This window comes from Xenia sp. Carnegie-2017, unplaced genomic scaffold, assembly GCF_021976095.1.
Source record: "Xenia sp. Carnegie-2017 unplaced genomic scaffold, XeniaSp_v1 HiC_scaffold_3, whole genome shotgun sequence".
Taxonomy (NCBI): Eukaryota; Metazoa; Cnidaria; class Anthozoa; order Malacalcyonacea; family Xeniidae; genus Xenia; species Xenia sp. Carnegie-2017.
The window spans coordinates 375924-399311 of record NW_025813493.1 but is presented as its reverse complement, the minus strand read 5'-3'; the positions used below and the strand labels follow the sequence as shown (position 1 = coordinate 399311).

At 35.2% G+C, this 23388-nt stretch overlaps 2 protein-coding genes across 3 annotated transcripts; one reads left to right on the top strand and one right to left on the bottom strand.

Annotated features, from left to right (window-relative positions):
• Positions 1-342: 342 nt before the first annotated feature.
• On the bottom strand, positions 343-7998 carry LOC124454669 (aflatoxin B1 aldehyde reductase member 3-like). The gene is made up of 13 exons (XM_047005442.1): positions 7788-7998; positions 7409-7479; positions 6978-7039; positions 6279-6342; positions 6031-6073; positions 5083-5229; positions 4347-4396; positions 3897-3976; positions 3483-3549; positions 3196-3296; positions 2094-2248; positions 1233-1313; positions 343-664 (listed from the first exon to the last, which is right to left on the bottom strand). Exons 1-13 carry the CDS (start codon positions 7879-7881, stop codon positions 597-599), a joined length of 1083 nt encoding a protein of 360 aa, XP_046861398.1. The 5' UTR covers positions 7882-7998; the 3' UTR covers positions 343-596.
• Positions 7999-8106: 108 nt separating this feature from the next.
• On the top strand, positions 8107-23379 carry LOC124454453 (nischarin-like). 2 transcript variants are annotated; one of them, XM_047005262.1, is made up of 18 exons: positions 8107-8387; positions 8885-8968; positions 9643-9770; positions 11275-11332; positions 11737-11785; positions 12002-12106; positions 12826-12998; positions 14059-14154; positions 14256-14291; positions 17582-17649; positions 18249-18351; positions 18800-18916; positions 20370-20427; positions 20760-20876; positions 21109-21173; positions 21449-21487; positions 21821-22139; positions 22293-23379. In XM_047005262.1, exons 1-18 carry the CDS (start codon positions 8211-8213, stop codon positions 22454-22456), a joined length of 1956 nt encoding a protein of 651 aa, XP_046861218.1. In that variant the 5' UTR covers positions 8107-8210; the 3' UTR covers positions 22457-23379. The 2 variants fall into 2 exon arrangements, with proteins under 2 accessions (XP_046861218.1, XP_046861217.1); XM_047005261.1 differs by having other exon boundaries at positions 21821-23379.
• Positions 23380-23388: the final 9 nt, after the last annotated feature.

Here is a 23388-nt window from a genome sequence, read left to right as displayed (position 1 = left end):
TGCTAGGGAAGCAATGAATTATTTGTTATTGCGATATCGTTTGAGATTGTTTTTAAAAAGACAAAAATGCACCATAAAAATGTCGAAACTGCTTCAATTAGCAAATGAGCAACAACTTACTATGTGTTTTATCGACGTAGCTTACATTGGTACGTAGCTTGTATCCTTACAAGCTATATCGTAAAAACGACATAAGATGTATATTAAAGCAATTAATATTCGGTAAATTGTTTCCGTGTAATGTTCACTTCGCGTCCTAATGCTTTGCAAATGTTTAATAACAGAAATTGTGGAAAGATTTGCAAGTGATTGATAGTTTAAAAAAAATTACAAAAACTCACATACAATTAGCAATAGAAATATTTTTTCACAAAAGATTACAAAGTGTACTGGTGACTAAATCATGGAGGAATCGTCTTTAATAGGAAATTATTTCCTTGTAGAAAATGCATTCAAAAAAATCCACCACCTACATTTTATTCAGTAATATATAGATAAACTTTTGGAAAATATAAATGATTTAATTCTGTATCAGAACTTGTCCGTAGTTAGAGTTCATTGAAATCGTCAATTGAAACTGACCAATCATAGTTCGGCTACCGATTGTAACGAGGACAAACGCCACTAATTCTTTCCCAAGAAAGTTCAAATGCAGCAACAATGTCTTAAAACATAAAAAAAAACTAATGATAAAGATAACTTACAGTTCAAAATCTACTTAATAAAATAAACTTTGAACCCAGCATACGGAGTTAGCTATTGACTGAGATTGAGCTGCCTTTATTTTAGTAATGGTTGAAGAAAACGACGAAGTGTCAGGATTACGTCAGAAGTTTTTCGAAATTTGTCAGAATTTTTTTGAATATTATTGTAAAGTTACCAGGATGTGAGAACTTCGAAACTACACGAGAAACGAGCACAATAAAGATGGTGAAATTACAAATTCACTTATAGAAGTTATCAGAAAGTAAAGATGGTAGCTATATCCAGAGGCGTAACTGGAACGTCAATTGGGGTTGTATATTCATATGTTCAGTTGTGCCCTACTGATTTCTTTTGAAATTCAAATTACTTTCAAAAGAAATCAGTAGTGCACAACGGAATATATGAATATGAACAATTAACGTTCGAGCTGCGCCACTGGCTATATCAGCAGAAATTTGAACGAAGATAAAAAAGGTGGTAAAATGACATCAAAAAGTCAGAATTTGTTTGAATTATTACTAAGTTACCAGGATGTAAAGGTCCTTTGTCAATAAAGTTTAAATTATTTTCCAGTTGTGCTGGAGAAGATCCGCCAATAATAACTCCATCTACAAAAAAAAATAAATGAAAAGTGTCGATAAAGTTCAGTTCCGGATAAAACTGCTAACTAGCTGAACGATTAACAGAAATTAGGCAAAGCAACCACAAAAACTTTATCGATTCATTGACGATTTTATATATTTTGTGCTTCCATGTCTAAACGTCGCAGCTTCATGCAGCCAAGTTTAACTATTACACTTCCTCGAAAGTTGACGATTTTATATATTTCGTGCTTCCATGTCTAAACGTTGGAGCTTCATGCAGCCAAGTTTAACTATTACACTTCCTCGAAAGTTGACGATTTTATATATTTCGTGCTTCCATGTCTAAACGTCGCAGCTTCATGCAGCCAAGTTTAACTATTACACTTCCTCGAAAGTTGACGAATTTATATATTTCGTGCTTCCATGTCTAAACGTTGGAGCTTCATGCAGCCAAGTTTAACTATTACACTTCCTCGAAAGTTGACGATTTTATATATTTCGTGCTTCCATGTCTCAACGTTGCAGCTTCATGCAGCCAAGTTTAACTATTACACTTCCTCGAAAGTTGACGATTTTATATATTTCGTGCTTCCATGTCTCAACGTTGCAGCTTCATGCAGCCAAGTTTAACTATTACACTTCCTCGAAAGTTGACGATTTTATATATTTCGTGCTTCCATGTCTAAACGTTGCAGCTTCATGCAGCTAAGTTTAACTATTACACTTCCTCGAAAGTTGAACTTTAGCGTCTATATTATGATACACTTCGCTAAATAAATCTAGTACTTTCGTTGAAGTCCGTACCTCCGTGTTTCTCCGACAACAGAGAATGATGATACATCCATCGAGTACACACTTCAATAAGAGATACGTTTTCGTCACGATAACATGAAGTAGTCGCTTTCTGAATTTTCTCTACACCGTCAAAATATTCCTGGTGCCAAAATCGCTTGCGGTAGCTACAACAACAAAAACACAAAAGCGCTTTCCAAAAACGAGTTCTAAATGTGACAACATTAGCTTGAATTAAATGTTATTCCAACTTAGAAAGAAAAAATTTCTCCTTCACCTTCCTCACTCAAATATTACACACCAAGCTTTTGTAAAATATTTATACGAATTCGGCTCCATAACTTAGAATACCCCCACCCCTATTTAGGGGAAAGTACGACTTTTTCCACAATAACGTCATTTTTACAATTATTCACATTGTTTTTTTATCAACACTTAAAATTCTTTTTAAAAATATGCCCAAAAAAGAGGCCGACTACAGTAAAAATATCAGACTTAAAATGCTGAATGACAAGCTTTACTTTATAATAGCATTTTTTTGAGAACTTAGCTTTGAAGATGCCAAAACAGCGTTGCTTCGTTTATTCACAAGGAAAAATTACAAACTGTGTGAATAAAATTTGTGAGCAAATGTATCAACTTATGCCATTTACAATTGGGTTAACTTGTGTCGTTTACAAATGTGTCAACTTGTGTCATTTACAAATGTGTCAACTTGTGTCATTTACAAATGTGTCAACTTGTGTCGTTTACAAATGTGTCAACTTGTGTCATTTACAAATGGGTCAACTTGTGTCATTTACAAATGGGTCAACTTGTGCCATTTACAAACGTGTCAACTTGTGTCGTTTACAAATGTGTTAACTTGTGTCGTTTACAAATGGGTCAACTTGTGTCGTTTACAAATGTGTTAAATGTGAAAGAACGTATCAACTTAAGTAGCCATATGTACATAGAGGTAGGAACGTGTACTCCCAAGTAACGTTATGTAAATACGACGTTTCAATTTTCAATTTAAATAACCATATGTACAAAAGACCTGAAATGCGTCTTTTTAAGTAACCATTTATGTATACAATTTATGTTGGTAAAAATTCTGAATCGTTAATGCAACCTTGAGGGCCAGAATTCCTTCCCAAAGAATCTTCCTGGTTTAGTCTGCTCTTCAGGATTGTCGTCCAACTTGTGTTTGCCGGTTAACAGGCCACCCGCCAACTACAAAATACTTCATGTTAAACTAAATGTCGTGAACGCATCACAGTATAATATCGTCTAATAATAAAATTTAATGCTGGCGCTATAACATACATTTGCGCCATTTCATTACTCATTGAGTCGACAATCGTACCGAAAAGTATTTAGTTTGCAAAGTGGTTTTTCCAATCAGTTCTTCAATCTTACCATGTTGTAAGCAAAAAATCTCACGCCAATTTTTCTTAAACAAGGAAATAATTCTGCTTCGACCATCCTGAAAACGAAGATGATCTTGTCTTGAAGATGCAGTTAAACTAAGAGTTGCATAATGATATTTTGTACGATGTACGGAGAAAAATTTCAACTATAAACAACATGACGAACTGGCCGAACTTTTGCTGAAACGCTGAACGCTTGGCTAAACTTGTGATTAAAGGAGTTAACGTAGTAATACTTTACGAAGTAAGGATATAGGTAATTTTACAGAAATTAAATGTTTGAAAAAAAAGGCGAGTTGGTGCCGGTAGAATGGAACAAAAAGCAATCGAAGGTGCGCGGATCAGAGGAACTAGTTACCAATCTTTGCACTTGATGCGCATCGCAATGTGTCTGTAGTTTTACCTGGTCAGCGGATTGTACATTCCTTGATAAACCGTGGGAATAACCCAGTTATTGCTTTTACAAATGTGATATACATCCATCTGAAATAAATTTATTTTACGGGTCATAGTTTGAATAGCAATTAAAAACATCAACTTTCAGAAGTCGGCTGGTACTTACGGGAGTAAGTAGGTACTTTTAAGATTAAGCAAGTACTTACAAGAGAAGGCAGGTACTTACAGGAGTTGAAAGATACAGATGCACCGATACACGAAAACAAGAACATGGTTTGACAAAAAATGGGCTAGACATTTCATGGTTATTTGAACGTACGTATGCGTAGTAGCAAAACGTCAAAATCATACCACATACTATCGTTAAAGTGATTGCTCACTTTCGAAACAAATTTTCGTGCTTTGGTGAGATTGCAGTATACAATGAAACAAAATTATAGAGGAGGAAAATAATTACCAGTTCCCAGGACGCGTAATTACTGACGCCTAGTTCTTTAAATTTCCCTTCTAAAAATAGCACAGTACATGGGGCATTGATAAGATTCCGTGTTGTGATGTGACATGAATATGCAAGGTGCGTAAAAAAGACCTGTTGAAATTGACCAATAGAGTGTTTGCATGTGACGTCATGGCAGCCATGTTGGAGGAGCACATCAAAATGCCGATGCTCAACAGAGCATGAAATTAACATAAATCTTTTTACTTTATATAATTTCCCCCTAAAACGGTGACCGATGTAAACACTCTATCGTGAAATTTCGATGCCTGAATACTAAGCTAATCCCACTGGTGCGTTACTGTGTATGTTTTGCTGTAAGAAGTTCTGTTAAATTTTCGAGAGCTGAAAAGCTTTTGCGATAGCAACATCATAGATATGTATGCACGTAGCCGACAATACTTTAACCCTCTAGAGACCGTTGGTGCCCACAGGCAACAATCAACAAACGAAATGTGTACAAACTTTTGAAAAGGTCCGGCTCCTAGAGGGTTAAGCACCATGTACCGGTGAGCCTGGCATACTGATGGGGATTGAAATGAAGTAAAGGTGTTCATTTTTTGATACACGCATACACCTTGACGTCGCTGTATTTCACAGATGCTGATCAAAGCTCAAGATAATGCATCGAATTGCGAGAGTAAATTTGTACGTTGACAGAAGACATGTTTGATAATAAGTTTAAAAATAAACCTACGTTTATGAAGTTCATTACAAGCTTTGAGTGTTTCTTCGATAGGAAAATTGCGATCAGGATAATGGAGATAAAAGATGTCCACGTAATCCGTTTGTAAGTTGCTTAAGGATTCATTCAGTTGTTCAATAATACCATCAAAACTAAAACCTAAAATGCAATACGTGTACAGGTACGTAAAGATAAAAAGATGAATAAACAATCCATATTTAACATTTTGATGACAATTCGACATTTGAAATATTCACAATATACTATCTTATAGAAATAGGTCCGTTGTGTACATGTGGGTATCCTGTTCAATAAATGACCACAAAGTGAAGAACATTGCCGAACACGATTCAAATAATATTATACATTTAATGCTATTAACGTGAAACTTTGAAAAATGCAGAGATTTAAAAAATATGTATGCTTTGCGCTCGCTGTTTTAATTAACAGCAATTCACAAACCTTTCTGCATTTGCCGAAGGCGCCCTGCTTAGATTGTACGTCACGTATAAATGTTCTTACGTGCTCAAATTGTGAAAAGCGAAGTCCTTAGATTTTCTCTCGAATTTGAGCAAAAACTCATTGTCACTACAACTATCGCTTGAAAAGCTTTTATTTGTGTACGACATCTTGAGTAATTGGGTTTTGGCTATAGTAAGCGAAACAGAAGTGACATATTGCATTCTTTTAATGAGATACTGCATTAGAAATCTCGTCACTGTGTTAACTTTCCCGTTCTTTAGTATGTCTTTGTTAATTTGTAAGTGCTTTGTTTTGTGTATCCAGTCAGAACATAGAGTTCAGTGATATGAATGGAAGCCATTTGGTCGGCCGTTTTCTACTTTTTTTGTGGTATAACCATAGGGTACAATTGGTATAAAATAGTGGTTTGCATGCGCACAGTCTACTCACAAAAAAGTATATTAATAATATTTAATGATTATCATTGTAGCCAAGGACCTTTATCATTGTAGCCAGGGAAAGCTTTTGTTGCAATCTTTATCTACAAAACCGACAGAAAAGTTAGTCAATAATAAAATGGTCCTCGCTCAATGTGTATCCATCTTCTTAATTTTTAATATCTGGCCCAAAAAAGTAATATCATTTCAAAAAAAATGAGCAAAATTTTCTGAATAAGTCAGAAGAAGTAAACGATGCGGGAAAAAAGTTATTGTTTCAGCAAATTATGATAAAATTAAACATCATACCTTTGCTCGCCCCACTTTGGCGGCAAAATTTCCAACTATTTTCTCACTTTTGCTCCCATTATACCTGATGAAACAATCCCAAACATTCAGACGTTAATGCATTTAATGCATTATTTGAATATGACAATGACTAACATACACTTCAAAATGTTACACAGCTTATAATTTGCCAAAACATAACAATCAGCTGGCAATGTACGCTATGGTCATAGCTTTGCAATGTAAATGCAGATGCAAGCTATGGTCATAGCTTTGCAATGTAAATGCAGATGCAAACTATGGTCATAGCTTTGCAATGTAAATGCAGATGCAAACTATGGTCATAGCTTTGTAATGTAAATGCAGATGCAAACTATGGTCATAGCTTTGCAATGTAAATGCAGATGCAAACTATGGTCATAGCTTTGCAATGTAAATGCAGATGCAAACTATGGTCATAGCTTTGCAATGTAAATGCAGATGCAAGCTATGGTCATAGCTTTGCAATGTAAATGCAAATGCAATAAAACAGGCATCTGAAGGAACATTTAACAGAGACTGTAAAGTAGACATTGAAAAGCTACTTCAAGCACACTGTATACACTAAAGGGGAGGGACAGTGAAACAGGACAATTTACTACAGAATACAGATCCACAATCATATTTTTAAATGTTTTATTAAAATACCATTTGGCAATTGTAAATTTTTGAACAACTTACATTAATGCGGTGTCAAACCAGTTTACACCTTTACTCAAACAGTATTCCATTATTTTAAAACTCTAAAATATTAAAAATAAAATATCAAAAATTGCCTGCTGTTGGCCAAGTGCCATTTAAATAGTTTAAATCACCAGGTCCCAACAGCATATTGGGGAACAAACACTTAATACAACGTAAAGGGGCCACATTTTCACGGTGTTAGTGCAGATGAAACCCACAGCTTTAGAAAGAAATTAGTCTAGAAACTGAGAAGAGGCAAAAATTTTTGTTCGAGCTAAAATTGTTGGCTTTTAAAATACAAAAGCAACAAAAGTTGGTAAGAGAACGTGGAACAATACCAATTTATAACAGGGATGTGTGCATGGGAACCATGTGAGGGTGGAGGCAAAAAGCTAACCACATGCTGTTAAAAGATGCACACAGCCCACCTGCTGTTCATCAATTTGTCTTCCATATTCCATTGTTCCTATCTGTGTGTCAACCATGTTGCTATAGTGATCTAAAATGAGTTTATTGAAAATATATTTGAATAAATAAATTTTCCAGTAGTGGTCAAGATAGCACATCATAGTACACTACACTGCACGAAAATTTAAACTATAAAATCGAACGAAGGAATGACTAATAGTAACGAAAACAAACAGGCAACAAAAACTGTCTAGCTTAATTGCCATTTCTCTCATACAAGCTTGTAGCAACGCTGCAAAAAGTAGGCTAGGGGGTTGCAACCCCCAATAATTTGTCACCAACCAAAGTATAACTTTTTTAAGCTGCCTCAGGATAATACGGATTATATAAAAAACGTACAGTAACAAGACTTTCTTGTAGCAGCAAAAGTCCGTAATTGATAACTATATACGAAGTTGAAAACTGCAGTTCTTCGACCTTGACGGAGTAACATAAAAATAGATTGTGAATAGAGCGTAGTCAAAATCGTAACTTCTTGGTTGAATTGACCCCGTTGACAAGCAATTTATGTATCCACTGGATTATGTTGATTATGTTTTATTTGTGACAAAGTAACGATATCTAGATCACGGGGGGAGCGGGATGTACAGGTATGTGAGGGGGCAGTGAGTACATAAACAGAACAATGACGTAATAAAAACAACTGTTTGTTATTGTGTCCTTAACATTCATCATCTTGCAGAAGCGTGATTTGATGAACTTTGGTTTGCTTTGGAAAGATACAACCCTTTTGTACTGTGTAAATGATATTTTCAGTTAGGAATGGCATCATTGCAATCATTTTTGCCTCCTGCAGGCGGCACAGTTTGGCGAAATGAACGACGTTCTCCGCGTCTTTCAAGCAGTAGTTTATCTGGCGATAATGAAATATCGAGAACAAGAATAAAGCATATTGTTATTCGCGAAGTTTGGAAGAGAGAGCGCCCTTCACCTTATGCGGTATTTAGATGTTTTTATATCGATTTTCATAGACTGATTACATTAAATACGTATGATGTTTAAACTAGAAAAGAATCAGAAGCAGAAGTCTAGGAAAAAATCGAGGGAAAGTTGTCCAAGTGATAATGAAAACTCACAGTCGTTGTAGACCTAACGACATTCGTGGATAGCATTGAGATTGGATGTGTGAATCACACAAATTATTATAATTTCAACCGTATGCAACAAAAAAACTCGAATAAAGAGATTTTCACAAAGATTGTAATTATGGACAAATCAAAGTCCAACATTTAAAGCAATATTGCCAATGTATTGCATAACTACAGGCGATTACAAATGTTTGGAAAGCAAGAAATTCTACATAGCTGTCACTCTACTCTAGTTTTTTTTTCATTATTTTGGAGAAAACTCTGTTGGTCTAAATTATTCCCAAAATTCTTAAATAAAACTCTCTTTTTCAAAAATTCATCTCATTAAATAGATTTTTATTTCAATAGCTTTATAAAATTGATGTTATGACACAGTCCAATCATTGGTTCATTCTTCGACGTTACAGAGAGTTCAATACACTGCACAACAATGTGAGTATACGGTCGATATTTTGATTTGAGTATTGAGAAATTTAACAGTAGGACTATAATATTTTTTTGTCTCATGACATGAGACCTATTGGTGAATGTTAAATATTTTGTTTGCTGCATACCAGCGAAACACCTTATTCAGTTTGCTGTTACAGATCGACATTTTACAATATTTAGGATTCTTACTTTTAGTTGGTTTGTGGTCTTTAAAATAAATTCAATTCAAACATTTGTCACAATTTGTTAGCAATTTGTTAGTAATCATGTGATTAATTGGCTTCAAATTATTTCAAAAACATTGCTTTCTAACAGAGAAAATGCACTACTTAATTGAAGGATAAATGTACATAAGAAATTTAAAAATATATATTTGTATTGATTGAAACTTTGCTAAAATTATTATCACAAAGATAAAATCCTTCTCAGGTTTACACTATAACCTCGAGGGTATACATATACATGCAAATATTAATGATGAGCTCCGGTTCAAGCCATAATCTCTTCAAAATTAAAACACCCAAAATAAGATTATGAAAATATGTTTTTGCTACGTTTATGCTAATGGTGTACAAGTTTGCTCTTAAACATCCTGGAAGATCATGAACAACTTTTGAGATTTTTCGGAGTCTTAATGGAATTTTCTTGCTAAACTGAATTAATATTTTTCTTATTAGTTAGTGAAAAAATTCAATATTCCTCAAGATATGCTACCAGCAAAAAAAGTATTTACGAACATGTCCTTACCTCATCTTGAAAAAAGAAGAAATGAATTGGAGCATTATTTACAAAGACTTATAAACAGGTTAGTTCATACGTACTTGCCAGATAATATATTTACATAATGTGTTTACATAATCATTGGCGTCAATCCTGCATTAATTGGGGGGGGACCATATTCATATGTATTCTGTTATGCCTGGCTAATTTCTTTTAAAAATAATTTCACTTTCAAAAGAAATTATCCAAGCATAACGGAATATATGAATATAGTCCCCCCCAATTATCTCAGGATTGACGCCCATGCACATAATGTGTTTACATAATGTATTTACATAATGTATTTACTACATAATGTATTTTACTACATAATGTATTTACTACATAATGTATTTTACTACATAATTATGTGTAGTCTTCCAAATGTTCAAATATAATATCATAATCATTGTGATGTCTCTACATCATCTTTATCTTTTCACCTCACCATCATCAAAATGCAAAGATTAGAATGCAAACTTGCCAAGTCTAACGTACGTAATAGACATGTGACACACGCCTCGGGCATTCAAAAGTGTACGTAATAGACATGTGACACACGCCTCGGGCATTCAAAAGTGTACGTAAAGACATGTGACACACGCCTCGGGCATTCAAAAGTGTACGTAATAGACATGTGACACACGCCTCGGGCATTCAAAAGTGTACGTAATAGACATGTGATACACGCCTCGGGCATTCAAAAGTGTACATAATAGACATGTGACACACGCCTCGGGCATTCAAAAGTGTACGTAATAGACATGTGATACACGCCTCGGGCATTCAAAAGTGTACGTAATAGACATGTGACACACGCCTCGGGCATTCAAAAGTGTGCGTAATAGACATGTGAGACACGCCTCGGGCATTCAAAAGTGTACGTAATAGACATGTGACACACGCCTCGGGCATTCAAAGTGTACGTAATAGACATGTGACACACGCCTCGGGCATTCAAAAGTGTACGTAATAGACATGTGACACACGCCTCGGGCATTCAAAAGAGTACGTAATAGACATGTGACACACGCCTCGGGCATTCAGAAGTGTACATAATAGACATGTGACACACGCATCGGGCATTCAAAAGTGTACGTAATAGACATGTGATACACGCCTCGGGCATTCAAAAGTGCACGTAATAGACATGGGACACACGCCTCGGGCATTCAAAAATCACTCACTCACACACATAAAGTACGATGCATCTCGATGGATACAACAGAAGTTACCTGAAATGTGAAAATTTAGCGAAAGCATGCATGGTGATTTCAAAATGTTTCGAAGCGGTTTTGATGACGTCAAAAAACGACTTGAAAATTTTAACACCGCCCTGTCAAGGGCAAAATTTGATGGCTCGTAATGGGACGTTTGCTCAGTACGTTCAACTAGAACGGTAGTTCAACTGTAAAATATTTCCTGAGAGCGCCGAAAATGCCAATATGAACATAATAGCCCAACATATGACTTTTAAAAAAGCCATCGCGATAATTCAATGTTTCACTAAAATTCTTCTAACATGTACATATTTATTTATACACTTTTAGTCATCATGATATTGCTGAATCGTTGGAGCTCTTCCATTTCCTCAATGTTCAAAGTCATGTAAGTTCGTAAATAAGATAATGACGAAGCAGAAATGTTCTTTAATTTTTAAAGGAACTTTGCAAAGATGGTTGCTGCTGTGATTAGCAGGGATACTTTCATTTTTTTGTTCCCGAGACGCTGGGATCGCGAATTTAATTTCACCACGTCGTCTAATTTATCTGAAAAGTTAGCAGAAAACATTGATTAAAAACTCTTTCATAATTAATTATTATCGTTTCTCTAAGCTACATGGATTACAATAACAAAATTCTCAACTCACAAAATGGCCGTCGCGTTCAGATAAACGCGCAATGCATCATGGTCGACACGCATTTTTTAACATACATAGATAGCTGCGTTAGTCATTTATCTGTCGACTGCGAAAAATACCTTTTTTCAAATTGCGTTTTTTGCAATGATAGGATGTTCTCTGTGTCACTAGGCAGCTGGCTCAAGTCCTAACGAATGAAGGTGATTTTATTGATTATTAATGACATTGTACTTGTTGATTATTTTTTACAGTTCTAACTTTCTTGGTTTTCTGGGTTTTTTTATCTTCTTTTTTGATAAAACATGTTTAACGTTCATGTTCCTACTCATAATCATATTAAAGTAGTGCATCTTGACTTCAGCTGTCTTAATTAAATAGTAAACTGAGATGTGATTGTACTTTTCTTTCTGTTTTAGGACCTCGTATCTTATCAAGTGAAAGTTCGTTTACTTTCTCCCCAACACAGATGTACTGCATCACACGTCAGCTACAGATGCCTCATGTTAATGTTGAACATTCAGGTATATATATAGCAGTCAGGTATACATTAGGATAGACACAGATCTACTGTATTACACGTCAGTTACAGATGCCTCATGTTAATGTTGAACAGTCAGGTATATATATAGCACTCAGGTATACATCAGGATAGACACAGATCTACTGTATTACACGTCTTTTGCAAATGCCTTATGTCGATGTTGAACAGTCAGGTATATATATAGCATTCAGGTATACATCAGGATAGACACAGATCTACTGCATTACACGTCAGTTACAGATGCCTCATGTTAATGTTGAGCATTCAGGTATACAGTAGGATAGACACGGATCTACTGTATTACCCTTCAGATGCAAATGCCTCATGTTGATGTTGAACAACTAGGTATACATGAAGACAGTGGTGAGTTGCGTGAATGAGGGTCAACCCTATAAAGGTTATGCTGTAATTTGCACTTAAGACGTCACGAGGAGGAAAGGGAATGAGGTTCATGTTGAGAAATACCAAATAAAGGGCTTCTTTAATATACTAACATCATTTTTATTTTACTATGAACATAAAATTGACTTAACGAAGGAGTGAAAAACCTTTGATACGTAAATTTATCAGAAAATTTGCTCATCCGACTTGTTTCAAATATCGACTTTTCTGTCAAATCAACAAATCTTTATTGTGACAATTTTGTACTATAATCCTATTTATCGTCGTCTTAACGATTTCAATGGTTTTTCGTCTTAGATTCGTCGCTTTCTGATGAGGCAGTTGTTGATTTGGGAAATCTTTACAGTTTCGTTCAAGAATTACAGAATCTTTGTGTGACTGGTATGGCTCGTTCATCATCCATTTGTCAGGAGTTGATTGTCAATCAAGCCTTCGATATCTCACTTTTTAAATCGTTGAAGAAACTACAGGTTTGTTTATTGTACATGGTTATCGAGAACGGTCTGTTATCAAAACATCTATTGTGTATCAGCGAATACGTAAACGAAAGGTTATTTCATGGCGTTATGAACAGATTAAAAACTGCCATCATTACATGATCACTTTTGCATTTACTTTAAGTTGAAGTCTGTAGTTGTTGATTTTTCTCAGAGTTTTTCGGCGTTAAATAGAAAACGATTGCTTTAGTAACCTTGGGAAATATTTGATATTATTTCAAGTTTTACCATGAAGACAGACTTCAAAAGGACACCACTTGTTTTTATATAAAGAAAGCACATTCTGGAGTGTTAAATGACTTGACTACCAGAATTCTTCACTTTGCACGAGTTAAGTGTGACCATACTTTAAAAACTGCGCATTCTACTTAATTTGGTTTTATCGACTATTGTTTCACAGAGTTACAATGAAGGTTTTTTACCTATAGAATTGATCATTTCGCTGATAATACAGATAAGAAGTATTAATTGCATTACAATGATTACTCTACATGTTTGTAAATGTAGATCGTCTAGGTTGGTATAGTCCTCAGAAGGACTGTTTTTGTTGTTGTTGACTGACGTTTCGACAACCTTAGCGGTAGTCATCTTCAGAGTCAAATGAATAGTAAACGTCAGGTTAGCCGTATTTGTTAACGGCTCACTGGCTATAACGAACACGGCTAACCTGACGTTTACTCCTCATTTGACTCTAAAGATGACTACCGCTAAGGTTGTCGAAACGTCAGTCAACAACAACATAAACAGTCCTTCTTTGGACTATACCAACCTGGACGATCTGCATTTACAAACATGTAACGATACTCCCGGTTCAAACCATTTACTTTAATAATTACTCTGTGAAATAAAGGACTACTATTATCATTATAATTACTCATAATAACCTACTTATGTCTGTAGTTTTTCGTTACATTTGGTCGAAGATTTCAAAATTCATTTCCCATACCGTAAATGGATGTAAAATTCGACAAACATTGACTGAGAATTGCTATCGTTCAATAACATTTTCGGTTCTTTTCTCGTATACTTTAAGATTGAAAAGTGCCATGTTGGGGTGATCAATGGATTATACAGGATTCAAAAGCAGTTAACTCATGTCACAATAAAGGAATGCTTAAAGTCAATGAAGGTTGGTTATTTAACCTAGAACAAACTCGTTAATATGCGATGTAAAGTATCTATGTTTTGAATCGAAATGCTTTTCGACAATGTATTTTTTAACATTTTTAGGATTTTCTGGTAGATGCCGCAACGCAAAAACGTTCGGTGAGAAAATAAGTATTTCACAAGTTTAACTTGAACAATTATACCTACATTAAAAAATAAAAATTGTAAGATTCCTGTAGTCATTAGTAGCTGGTGTTAAAGAGTCGGTAGTAGCTGATGTTAAAAAGTCAGTTGTAGCTGGTGTTAAAGAGTCAGTAGTAGCTGGTGTTAAAGAGTCAGTAGTAGCTGGTGTTAAAGAGTCAGTAGTAGCTGGTGTTAAAGAGTCAGTAGTAGCTGGTGTTAAAGAGTCAGTTGTAGCTGGTGTTAAAGAGTCAGTAGTAGCTGCTGTTAAAGAGTCAGTAGTAGCTGGTGTTAAAGAGTCATTTGTAGCTGGTGTTAAAGAGTCAGTTGTAGCTGGTGTTAAAGAGTCAATAGTAGTTGGTGTTAAAGAGTCAGTAGTAGCTGGTGTTAAAGAGTCATTTGTAGCTGGTGTTAAAGAGTCAGTAGTAGCTGGTGTTAAAGAGTCAGTTGTAGCTGGTGTTAAAGAGTCGGTAGCTGGTGTTAAAGAGTCAGTTGTAGCTGGTGTTAAAGAGTCGGTAGTAGCTGGTGTTAAAGAGTCGGTAGTAGCTGGTGTTAAAGAGTCATTTGTATCTGGTGTTAAAGAGTCAGTTGTAGCTGGTGTTAAAGAGTCATTTGTATCTGGTGTTAAAGAGTCGGTAGTAGCTGGTGTTAAAGAGTCAGTTGTAGCTGGTGTTAAAGAGTCATTTGTATCTGGTGTTAAAGAGTCGGTAGTAGCTGGTGTTAAAGAGTCAGTTGTAGCTGGTGTTAAAGAGTCGGTAGTAGCTGGTGTTAAAGAGTCATTTGTAGCTGGTGTTAAAGAGTCAGTTGTAGCTGGTGTTAAAGAGTCAGTAGCAGCTGGTGTTAAAGAGTCATTTATATCTGGTGTTAAAGAGTCGGTAGTAGCTGGTGTTAAAGAGTCAGTAGTAGCTGGTGTTAAAGAGTCAGTTGTAGCTGGTGTTAAAGAGTCAGTAGTAGCTGGTGTTAAAGAGTCAGTAGTAGCTGGTGTTAAAGAGTCAATAGTAGTTGGTGTTAAAGAGTCAGTAGTAGCTGGTGTTAAAGAGTCAGTAGTAGTTGGTGTTAAAGAGTCAGTAGTAGTTGGTGTTAAAGAGTCAGTAGTAGCTGGTGTTAAAGAGTCAGTAGTAGCTGGTGTTAAAGTGTCAGTAGTAGTTGGTGTTAAAGAGTCAGTAGTAGTTGGTGTTAAAGAGTCAGTAGTAGCTGGTGTTAAAGAGTCAGTAGTAGTTGGTGTTAAAGAGTCAGTAGTAGTTGGTGTTAAAGAGTCAGTAGTAGCTGGTGTTAAAGAGTCAGTAGTAGTTGGTGTTAAAGTGTCAGTAGTAGCTGGTGTTAAAGAGTCAGTAGTAGCTGGTGTTAAAGTCAGTTGTAGCTGGTGTTAAAGAGTCAGTAGTAGCTGCTGTTAAAGAGTCAGTTGTAGCTGGTGTTAAAGAGTCAGTAGCTGGTGTTAAAGAGTCAGTTGTAGCTGGTGTTAAAGAGTCAATAGTAGTTGGTGTTAAAGAGTCAGTAGTAGCTGGTGTTAAAGAGTCATTTGTAGCTGGTGTTAAAGAGTCAGTAGTAGCTGGTGTTAAAGAGTCAGTTGTAGCTGGTGTTAAAGAGTCGGTAGTAGCTGGTGTTAAAGAGTCAGTTGTAGCTGGTGTTAAAGAGTCGGTAGTAGCTGGTGTTAAAGAGTCGGTAGTAGCTGGTGTTAAAGAGTCATTTGTATCTGGTGTTAAAGAGTCAGTTGTAGCTGGTGTTAAAGAGTCATTTGTATCTGGTGTTAAAGAGTCGGTAGTAGCTGGTGTTAAAGAGTCAGTTGTAGCTGGTGTTAAAGAGTCATTTGTATCTGGTGTTAAAGAGTCGGTAGTAGCTGGTGTTAAAGAGTCAGTTGTAGCTGGTGTTAAAGAGTCGGTAGTAGCTGGTGTTAAAGAGTCATTTGTAGCTGGTGTTAAAGAGTCAGTTGTAGCTGGTGTTAAAGAGTCAGTAGCAGCTGGTGTTAAAGAGTCATTTATATCTGGTGTTAAAGAGTCGGTAGTAGCTGGTGTTAAAGAGTCAGTAGTAGCTGGTGTTAAAGAGTCAGTTGTAGCTGGTGTTAAAGAGTCAGTAGTAGCTGGTGTTAAAGAGTCAGTAGTAGCTGGTGTTAAAGAGTCAATAGTAGTTGGTGTTAAAGAGTCAGTAGTAGCTGGTGTTAAAGAGTCAGTAGTAGTTGGTGTTAAAGAGTCAGTAGTAGTTGGTGTTAAAGAGTCAGTAGTAGCTGGTGTTAAAGAGTCAGTAGTAGCTGGTGTTAAAGTGTCAGTAGTAGTTGGTGTTAAAGAGTCAGTAGTAGTTGGTGTTAAAGAGTCAGTAGTAGCTGGTGTTAAAGAGTCAGTAGTAGTTGGTGTTAAAGAGTCAGTAGTAGTTGGTGTTAAAGAGTCAGTAGTAGCTGGTGTTAAAGAGTCAGTAGTAGTTGGTGTTAAAGTGTCAGTAGTAGCTGGTGTTAAAGAGTCAGTAGTAGCTGGTGTTAAAGAGTCAGTAGTAGCTGGTGTTAAAGAGTCAGTTGTAGCTGGTGTTAAAGAGTCAATAGTAGTTGGTGTTAAAGAGTCAGTAGTAGCTGGTGTTAAAGAGTCAATAGTAGCTGGTGTTAAAGTGTCAGTAGTAGCTGGTGTTAAAGAGTCAGTAGTAGCTGGTGTTAAAGAGTCAGTTGTAGCTGGTGTTAAAGAGTCAATAGTAGTTGGTGTTAAAGAGTCAGTAGTAGCTGGTGTTAAAGAGTAGTAGTAGCTGGTGTTAAAGTGTCAGTAGTAGTTGGTGTTAAAGTGTCAGTAGTAGTTGGTGTTAAAGTGTCAGTAGTAGTTGGTGTTAAAGAGTCAGTAGTAGTTGGTGTTAAAGAGTAGTAGTAGCTGGTGTTAAAGTGTCAGTAGTAGCTGGTGTTAAAAAGTCAGTAGTAGCTGGTGTTAAAGAGTCAGTTGTAGCTGGTGTTAAAGAGTCAGTAGTAGCTGGTGTTAAAGAGTCAGTAGTAGCTGGTGTTAAAGAGTCAGTAATATTTTTAACTACAGTAGTTAATGTTTTTTGTCATACTCTATTGTCGAGTCTATTATTGACGTGCTTTATATTTACTTCTGTGTTCGATAATGTAATTTATGTTATTGGTGTCGAGAATGTTTCTCTTGGTTACGTATTTTATGTTTACTTCCTGTTGTGGAACTATGTCATAAAATACTTTATGTTACTGGTGTCAAAAATTTTGCTATTGACTAAAGTTATTAACAGTTTTTTAATTAAACTAATACATTATCATAAAGTGATTTGTAAAAAAATTTTTTTAGATGAAACAAGGGAACAGCAACGTGGAATCTTGGCGAATTATGTCAACAAGTAAACTTACAGATAATCGGTAATATTTTTTATCAGAGGTCTTAGTATGCTACGACAAGTGATCGATTCCATAGTTCCATTCATTGCTCGTGGAGTTGAGCTGCAGAAACATCGATAAATTACTGTAGTTCGTATAAAATGACGTTAATGTAGGTTAAAATGAATGTTGATAGAGTCCTGAGAAGGACTGTTTGTGTTGATGTTGACTGACGTTTCGACAACCTCAGCGGTAGTCATCGTCAGAGTCAAGTGACTGCCGAGTCAAGTGACTGTCACGTGACCGCTGAGGTTTTCGAAACGTCAGTCAACATCAACAGCAACATTTCTTCTCAGGACTCTACTAACCTTGATGATCTACATCTACAAACATCTAATGTAGATTATCAGTTTGTTAACTACTGCTATCTTTGAAAAGAGATAAAGATTTCGTTGATGTTCTTCTCGTGTGTCTTCGAACTTGGAAGACGATACAATGTCGTATTTTGCTTCTTCAAATACAGCATGCAAGTGTCGTACTTTCTACGAAATCTTTTATCATTTCTTACGTATTTCGTGTTAGCTGTTGGAAACACAGTTAGTCATAAAGAAAATTATTATGAATTATTTTTATTAATATAGAATTGTTGTACGACCTTGGATATTGTTGACACATATCAACATGAGTCATAACAACATTTCATCATTTGATCATTCTTTAAAAGTGCTTCCTTCACTAGAACAGGTACATTTTAATAATTACAAATACATATAAGTTATATTGTGTGTTGTAATGCCTATATTACAGTATGTATGTATAAACGCATGCATATAAGTTATATTGTGTGTTGTAATGCCTATATTACAGTATGTATGTATAAACGCATGCATATAAGTTATATTGTGTGTTGTAATGCCTATATTACTGTATGTATGTATAAACGCATACATATTGATAATGTCGATTGACTATTTTGGTGATTAATCTAGGAGTTGGACTTGTTTGATGTCATTATCGTCAAATGTGCAAGAATATAATAAATTAGAGGATGAATGAGCTTGAATTGTCTATCATGTTATAATTCTCCTGTCTTCTGTGTGTTAATATCTTGTGTGTGTTAATCTTGTGTGTGTTAATCTTGTGTGTGTTAATCTTGTGTGTGTTAATCTTGTGTATTTTTTTCTTTTAACAGCTGGATTTAAGTTACAACAATTTTGTTCATTTAAATTTGGAGCAGTTGTCATCATCAACGTTGACGTTTCTTAACCTCAGTTATAATCAGATTCACTACGTATCATCCACATCTAGGGTATGTGTGCTTTCACGTTGACGTCATGTGTTCTTTCATGATGATGTCATATGCTCTTTTAAGTTGACATCATGTGTTCGTTGACGTTGACGTCATGTGTTGTATTACAGTGATGTCATTTGTTGTATTACAATGATGTCATGTGTTCTTCAACTTTGATGTCATGTGTTCTTTTACGATGATGTCATGTGTTCTTATTCGTTGACGTCATGTGTTCTTTTACGGTGATGTCATGTGCTCTACGTTGACGTAATGTGTTCTTTTACGCCAATGTCATGTTCTTCAATGTTGACGTAATGTGTTTTTTATGATGACGTCATGTGTTCTTTTACGATGATGTCATGTGCTCTACGTTGACGTAATGTGTTCTTTACGCCAATGTCATGTTCTTCAATGTTGACGTAATGTGTTTTTTTATGATGATGTCATGTGTTCTTTTACGGTGATGTCATTTGTTCTTCTACGTTGACGTCATGTGTTCTTTTACGATGATGTCATGTGTTCTACGTTGACGTCATGTGTTCTTTTACGATGATGTCATGTGTTCTACGTTGACGTCATGTGTTCTTTTACGGTGATGTCATTTGTTCTTATACGTTGACGTCGTGTGTTCTTTTACGATGATGTCATGTGTTCTACGTTGACGTCATGTGTTCTTTCATGATGATGTCATATGCTCTTTTAAGTTGACATCATGTGTTCGTTGACGTTGACGTCATGTGTTGTATTACAGTGATGTCATTTGTTGTATTACAATGATGTCATGTGTTCTTCAACTTTGATGTCATTTGTTCTTTTACGATGATGTCATGTGTTCTTATTCGTTGACGTCATGTGTTCTTTTACGGTGATGTCATGTGCTCTAGGTTGACGTAATGTGTTCTTTTACGCCAATGTCATGTTCTTCAATGTTGATGTAATGTGTTTTTTATGATGACGTCATGTGTTCTTTTACGATGATGTCATGTGCTCTACGTTGACGTAATGTGTTCTTTACGCCAATGTCATGTTCTTCAATGTTGACGTAATGTGTTTTTTATGATGACGTCATGTGTTCTTTTACGATGATGTCATGTGCTCTACGTTGACGTAATGTGTTCTTTTACGCCAATGTCATGTTCTTCAATGTTGACGTAATGTGTTTTTTTATGATGATGTCATGTGTTCTTTTACGGTGATGTCATTTGTTCTTCTACGTTGACGTCGTGTGTTCTTTTACGATGATGTCATGTGTTCTACGTTGACGTCATGTGTTCTTTTACGATGATGTCATGTGTTCTACGTTGACGTCATGTGTTCTTTTACGGTGATGTCATTTGTTCTTCTACGTTGACGTCGTGTGTTCTTTTACGATGATGTCATGTGTTCTACGTTGACGTCATGTGTTCTTTTAATATGATGTCATGGATTCTGTCATGTTACGTAACAGACGGTATAATGTTGTATTTTTCAGGATCTTCGAAATCTCAAGTCTCTTCTCCTCTTCAACAATAAATTGCAGAATCTTGATGGTAGAACATGCTAATTGTTGTTTTTGTGACACTTCTCGTGCAAAATATGTTAATTACATAAGTTGCCTCTAATTGTTTGATGTTTTAATTTATTTTATACTTCTCTCCGTTATGAACATATTCATTTAAAGTTTTTTTTACCAAATCTTCTCAGCAACTAGTTTGTAAGATAAATTTATCTAAAGCTTTTTTTATATGAACTGAAACCAACTTACTCATTTTTGTTGACACTTGCGCAACCAGCGTTATGATAAACTATCATTTATCCGGAATCGTACTGAATTAACGAATAGTTACTGGACAGTTTCAAAAAGGTTTCTGCATTCATGTAGGTTTGGATTGTTTACGTGGCCTTGTGGAACTTGATGTAAGATCGAATGATGTTGCCCACGTTACTGAGGTGGCGAAAGTATCTTCTCTTTTTCATTTACGCATCCTTGCATTGGCTGGTGAGTGCAAATTAGGCATAGTTTTTGAGCATGCGTAAATTAAGCATATTTTTTGAGCATGCATAAAATAGGCATACATTTTTGGGGCTTGCGCAAATCAAGCAATCATGTATGGCATTAATATATCTATGATTAATATACATGTTGATGTTTGGGGAATAATGTTGATGTTTTGGGAAATTATTTGTATTAGCTTGTACTATCTTTACGCTTATAATATTTGTTATTATAGGAAATCCTTGCGTTTCTTCTAAATCTCATAGGATTCAAATATTTTCGCACTTCAAGGCCAGAGAAGTAAACAAAGCTTTTGTTAATGTTGTCTAACACAAAGCTTCAAAAATGACTTATTTTTTTTTGTCATTGTATATTTCTCATCCTTTTTGTTCATAATTTGTTATCTATCCTTGAATACACGAGCAACACATGATGGGTTTTTTTGTGTCAAACCAACATTTTTATTTTGTTTTTGTAATATTTTTACATTCATTACTTTTTGGTTGAAAAAAGTTACCATGATCGTTTATAGGTACATTTGTTTGACGTCGTGTTTGTTTTTTTTGACTGTTTAGTTGATTCTCGATGGTGTGAAGATAACAGATGGTGAAAAGGTACTTGTAATGGTTTTTTTTCCAAAGCACTCATTTTTTATAGTTTGCATTATTCCGGCCCAGTCAAATTAATGATACTTACGTAGACTTGGTTTGATAAACTATTGCTGTTTCTACTTTGTTATTTCAAAATTTACTTTAATACATTGTATGGTAAAAAAATGCTTTATGTGTTTACCACTAATAGTTTATCTGTTGGCTTTTCAAGCCAGTTTGATTTTGATTCAATTAAATTTTTTACATCGCTCATCAAACAATTGCTCCTAGCATAGCTTTTGCTATTAACCATCACGGATCAAACCACAAATTTATCTTGTTTTTCATTGTTTCAAGGCTAAAGTCAAACTCATGTGCAACAAGTTAACTCAACCTGAGGAGAGTCAACACTCTGTGGTGTCTGATAACTTTGATGATAAACTGAGAAAAAAGTGTCATACGTCCTACACGGATGATGATCAAGACTCTGGTTTTGGTGGAAATTATGCCGGAAGTGTAGATGATGGAGGTCTAATGTTTGATTGGAGTTGCTTTGACAACAAAAAAACGCAATTTCCTTCTCTTGTTCCCGCTCAAAGTACGTCTTTTGATGTTGAAGAAGGAAGTTCAACAGCCAATAATTTGACTGAGCAAATTGACGATAGTGATGAACGTGGTAAGTTTGAGCATGCGCACACGGCCACAAACGTCACAGATATTTTATCTGTAAGCTGCGATAATAACCCTTCCATCTGTAAACATCAGTTAAAAAAAGATTTAGACATTTCTTTACCATCAACCCTTCTTCAACTTTCATTGAATTATGAAGCTGCAAGAAGTCAAGAAGGACTTCACTCCAGACATTATAACGTCAGTGGAATTGCAGATCAGACGGCTGAAATTCAACCAGGTATAGAGAACGTTGACTTCCGAAATGAAAGCATAAAAGAAGATACGAGTCATAATCCAACACTATCTGATGATAACGGATGAGTGTCTGTACAATCATGAAAATATTACAAACGAAGTAAGTCGGTGACCATTTTTCAAGTATGAAATAACTGGAGATTGTTGTACAGAAGATGTAAAGTCAAGTCTGAAGAAACTGAGGAAGAAAGAAGATGTACCTGTTGTGTAAAGAAATGAGATGATGGTGAAATTAAGATGAGGAAAATTAAAAGATGACACAAATTACACGAGCGTTTGTTTTTAATAAAAGATGATGAGAGCTTGTTTCACATCTTTAAGGGGCTAGTTATCTGAAGATAGTTGTCTTTCGTAGCTTGTTTTAAACGTAAATCAAACACAACAGATTACAATTGAAGTGAAGTGTTTCATCTTGCTCGCTTTTCAACTTGTACAGCAAGTACAAATTGTTTAATGTAACTGAGAAACCATGAAACAGAAAGTAATTTGTTTGTTGTGTGAGAAAATGTGGAAGTTAAAGACAATGCAACATCAACGTCATTTGTGCTCAGAATACTCCGAATTGTCCAAGTGTATCGATTATTTTTTATACTTTAGCTGAAACGTGTCCCTTAATGATTTTCTCGTGAGATTCCTTGAACCTTAATCTTATTTGTGACAAACAAATTTTAACATCCCGGCGTAACAAATTTTTTTTTCCTTTGCCGACCTCCAGCCGTTCGTGACATTACACATGCAGACATGTTTGAATATATTTAAGCTTAATTTATAATACAAAAATGAACTTAAGAAATAGTTTACCACGAAAATTAGTGTCTTTGAACTGAATTATAGCATGTCTTTTTATTTCTCAGTGATTGTACATAAATTTACATACGTTTAATACTCATATGTTACACGAAAGCATTTATTAACAAAGAATATATAAATATTACTTATTCCTTATAGCAAAGATTATAAATATAGATTATAAAACGATTTTAAAACTACATTGTTAC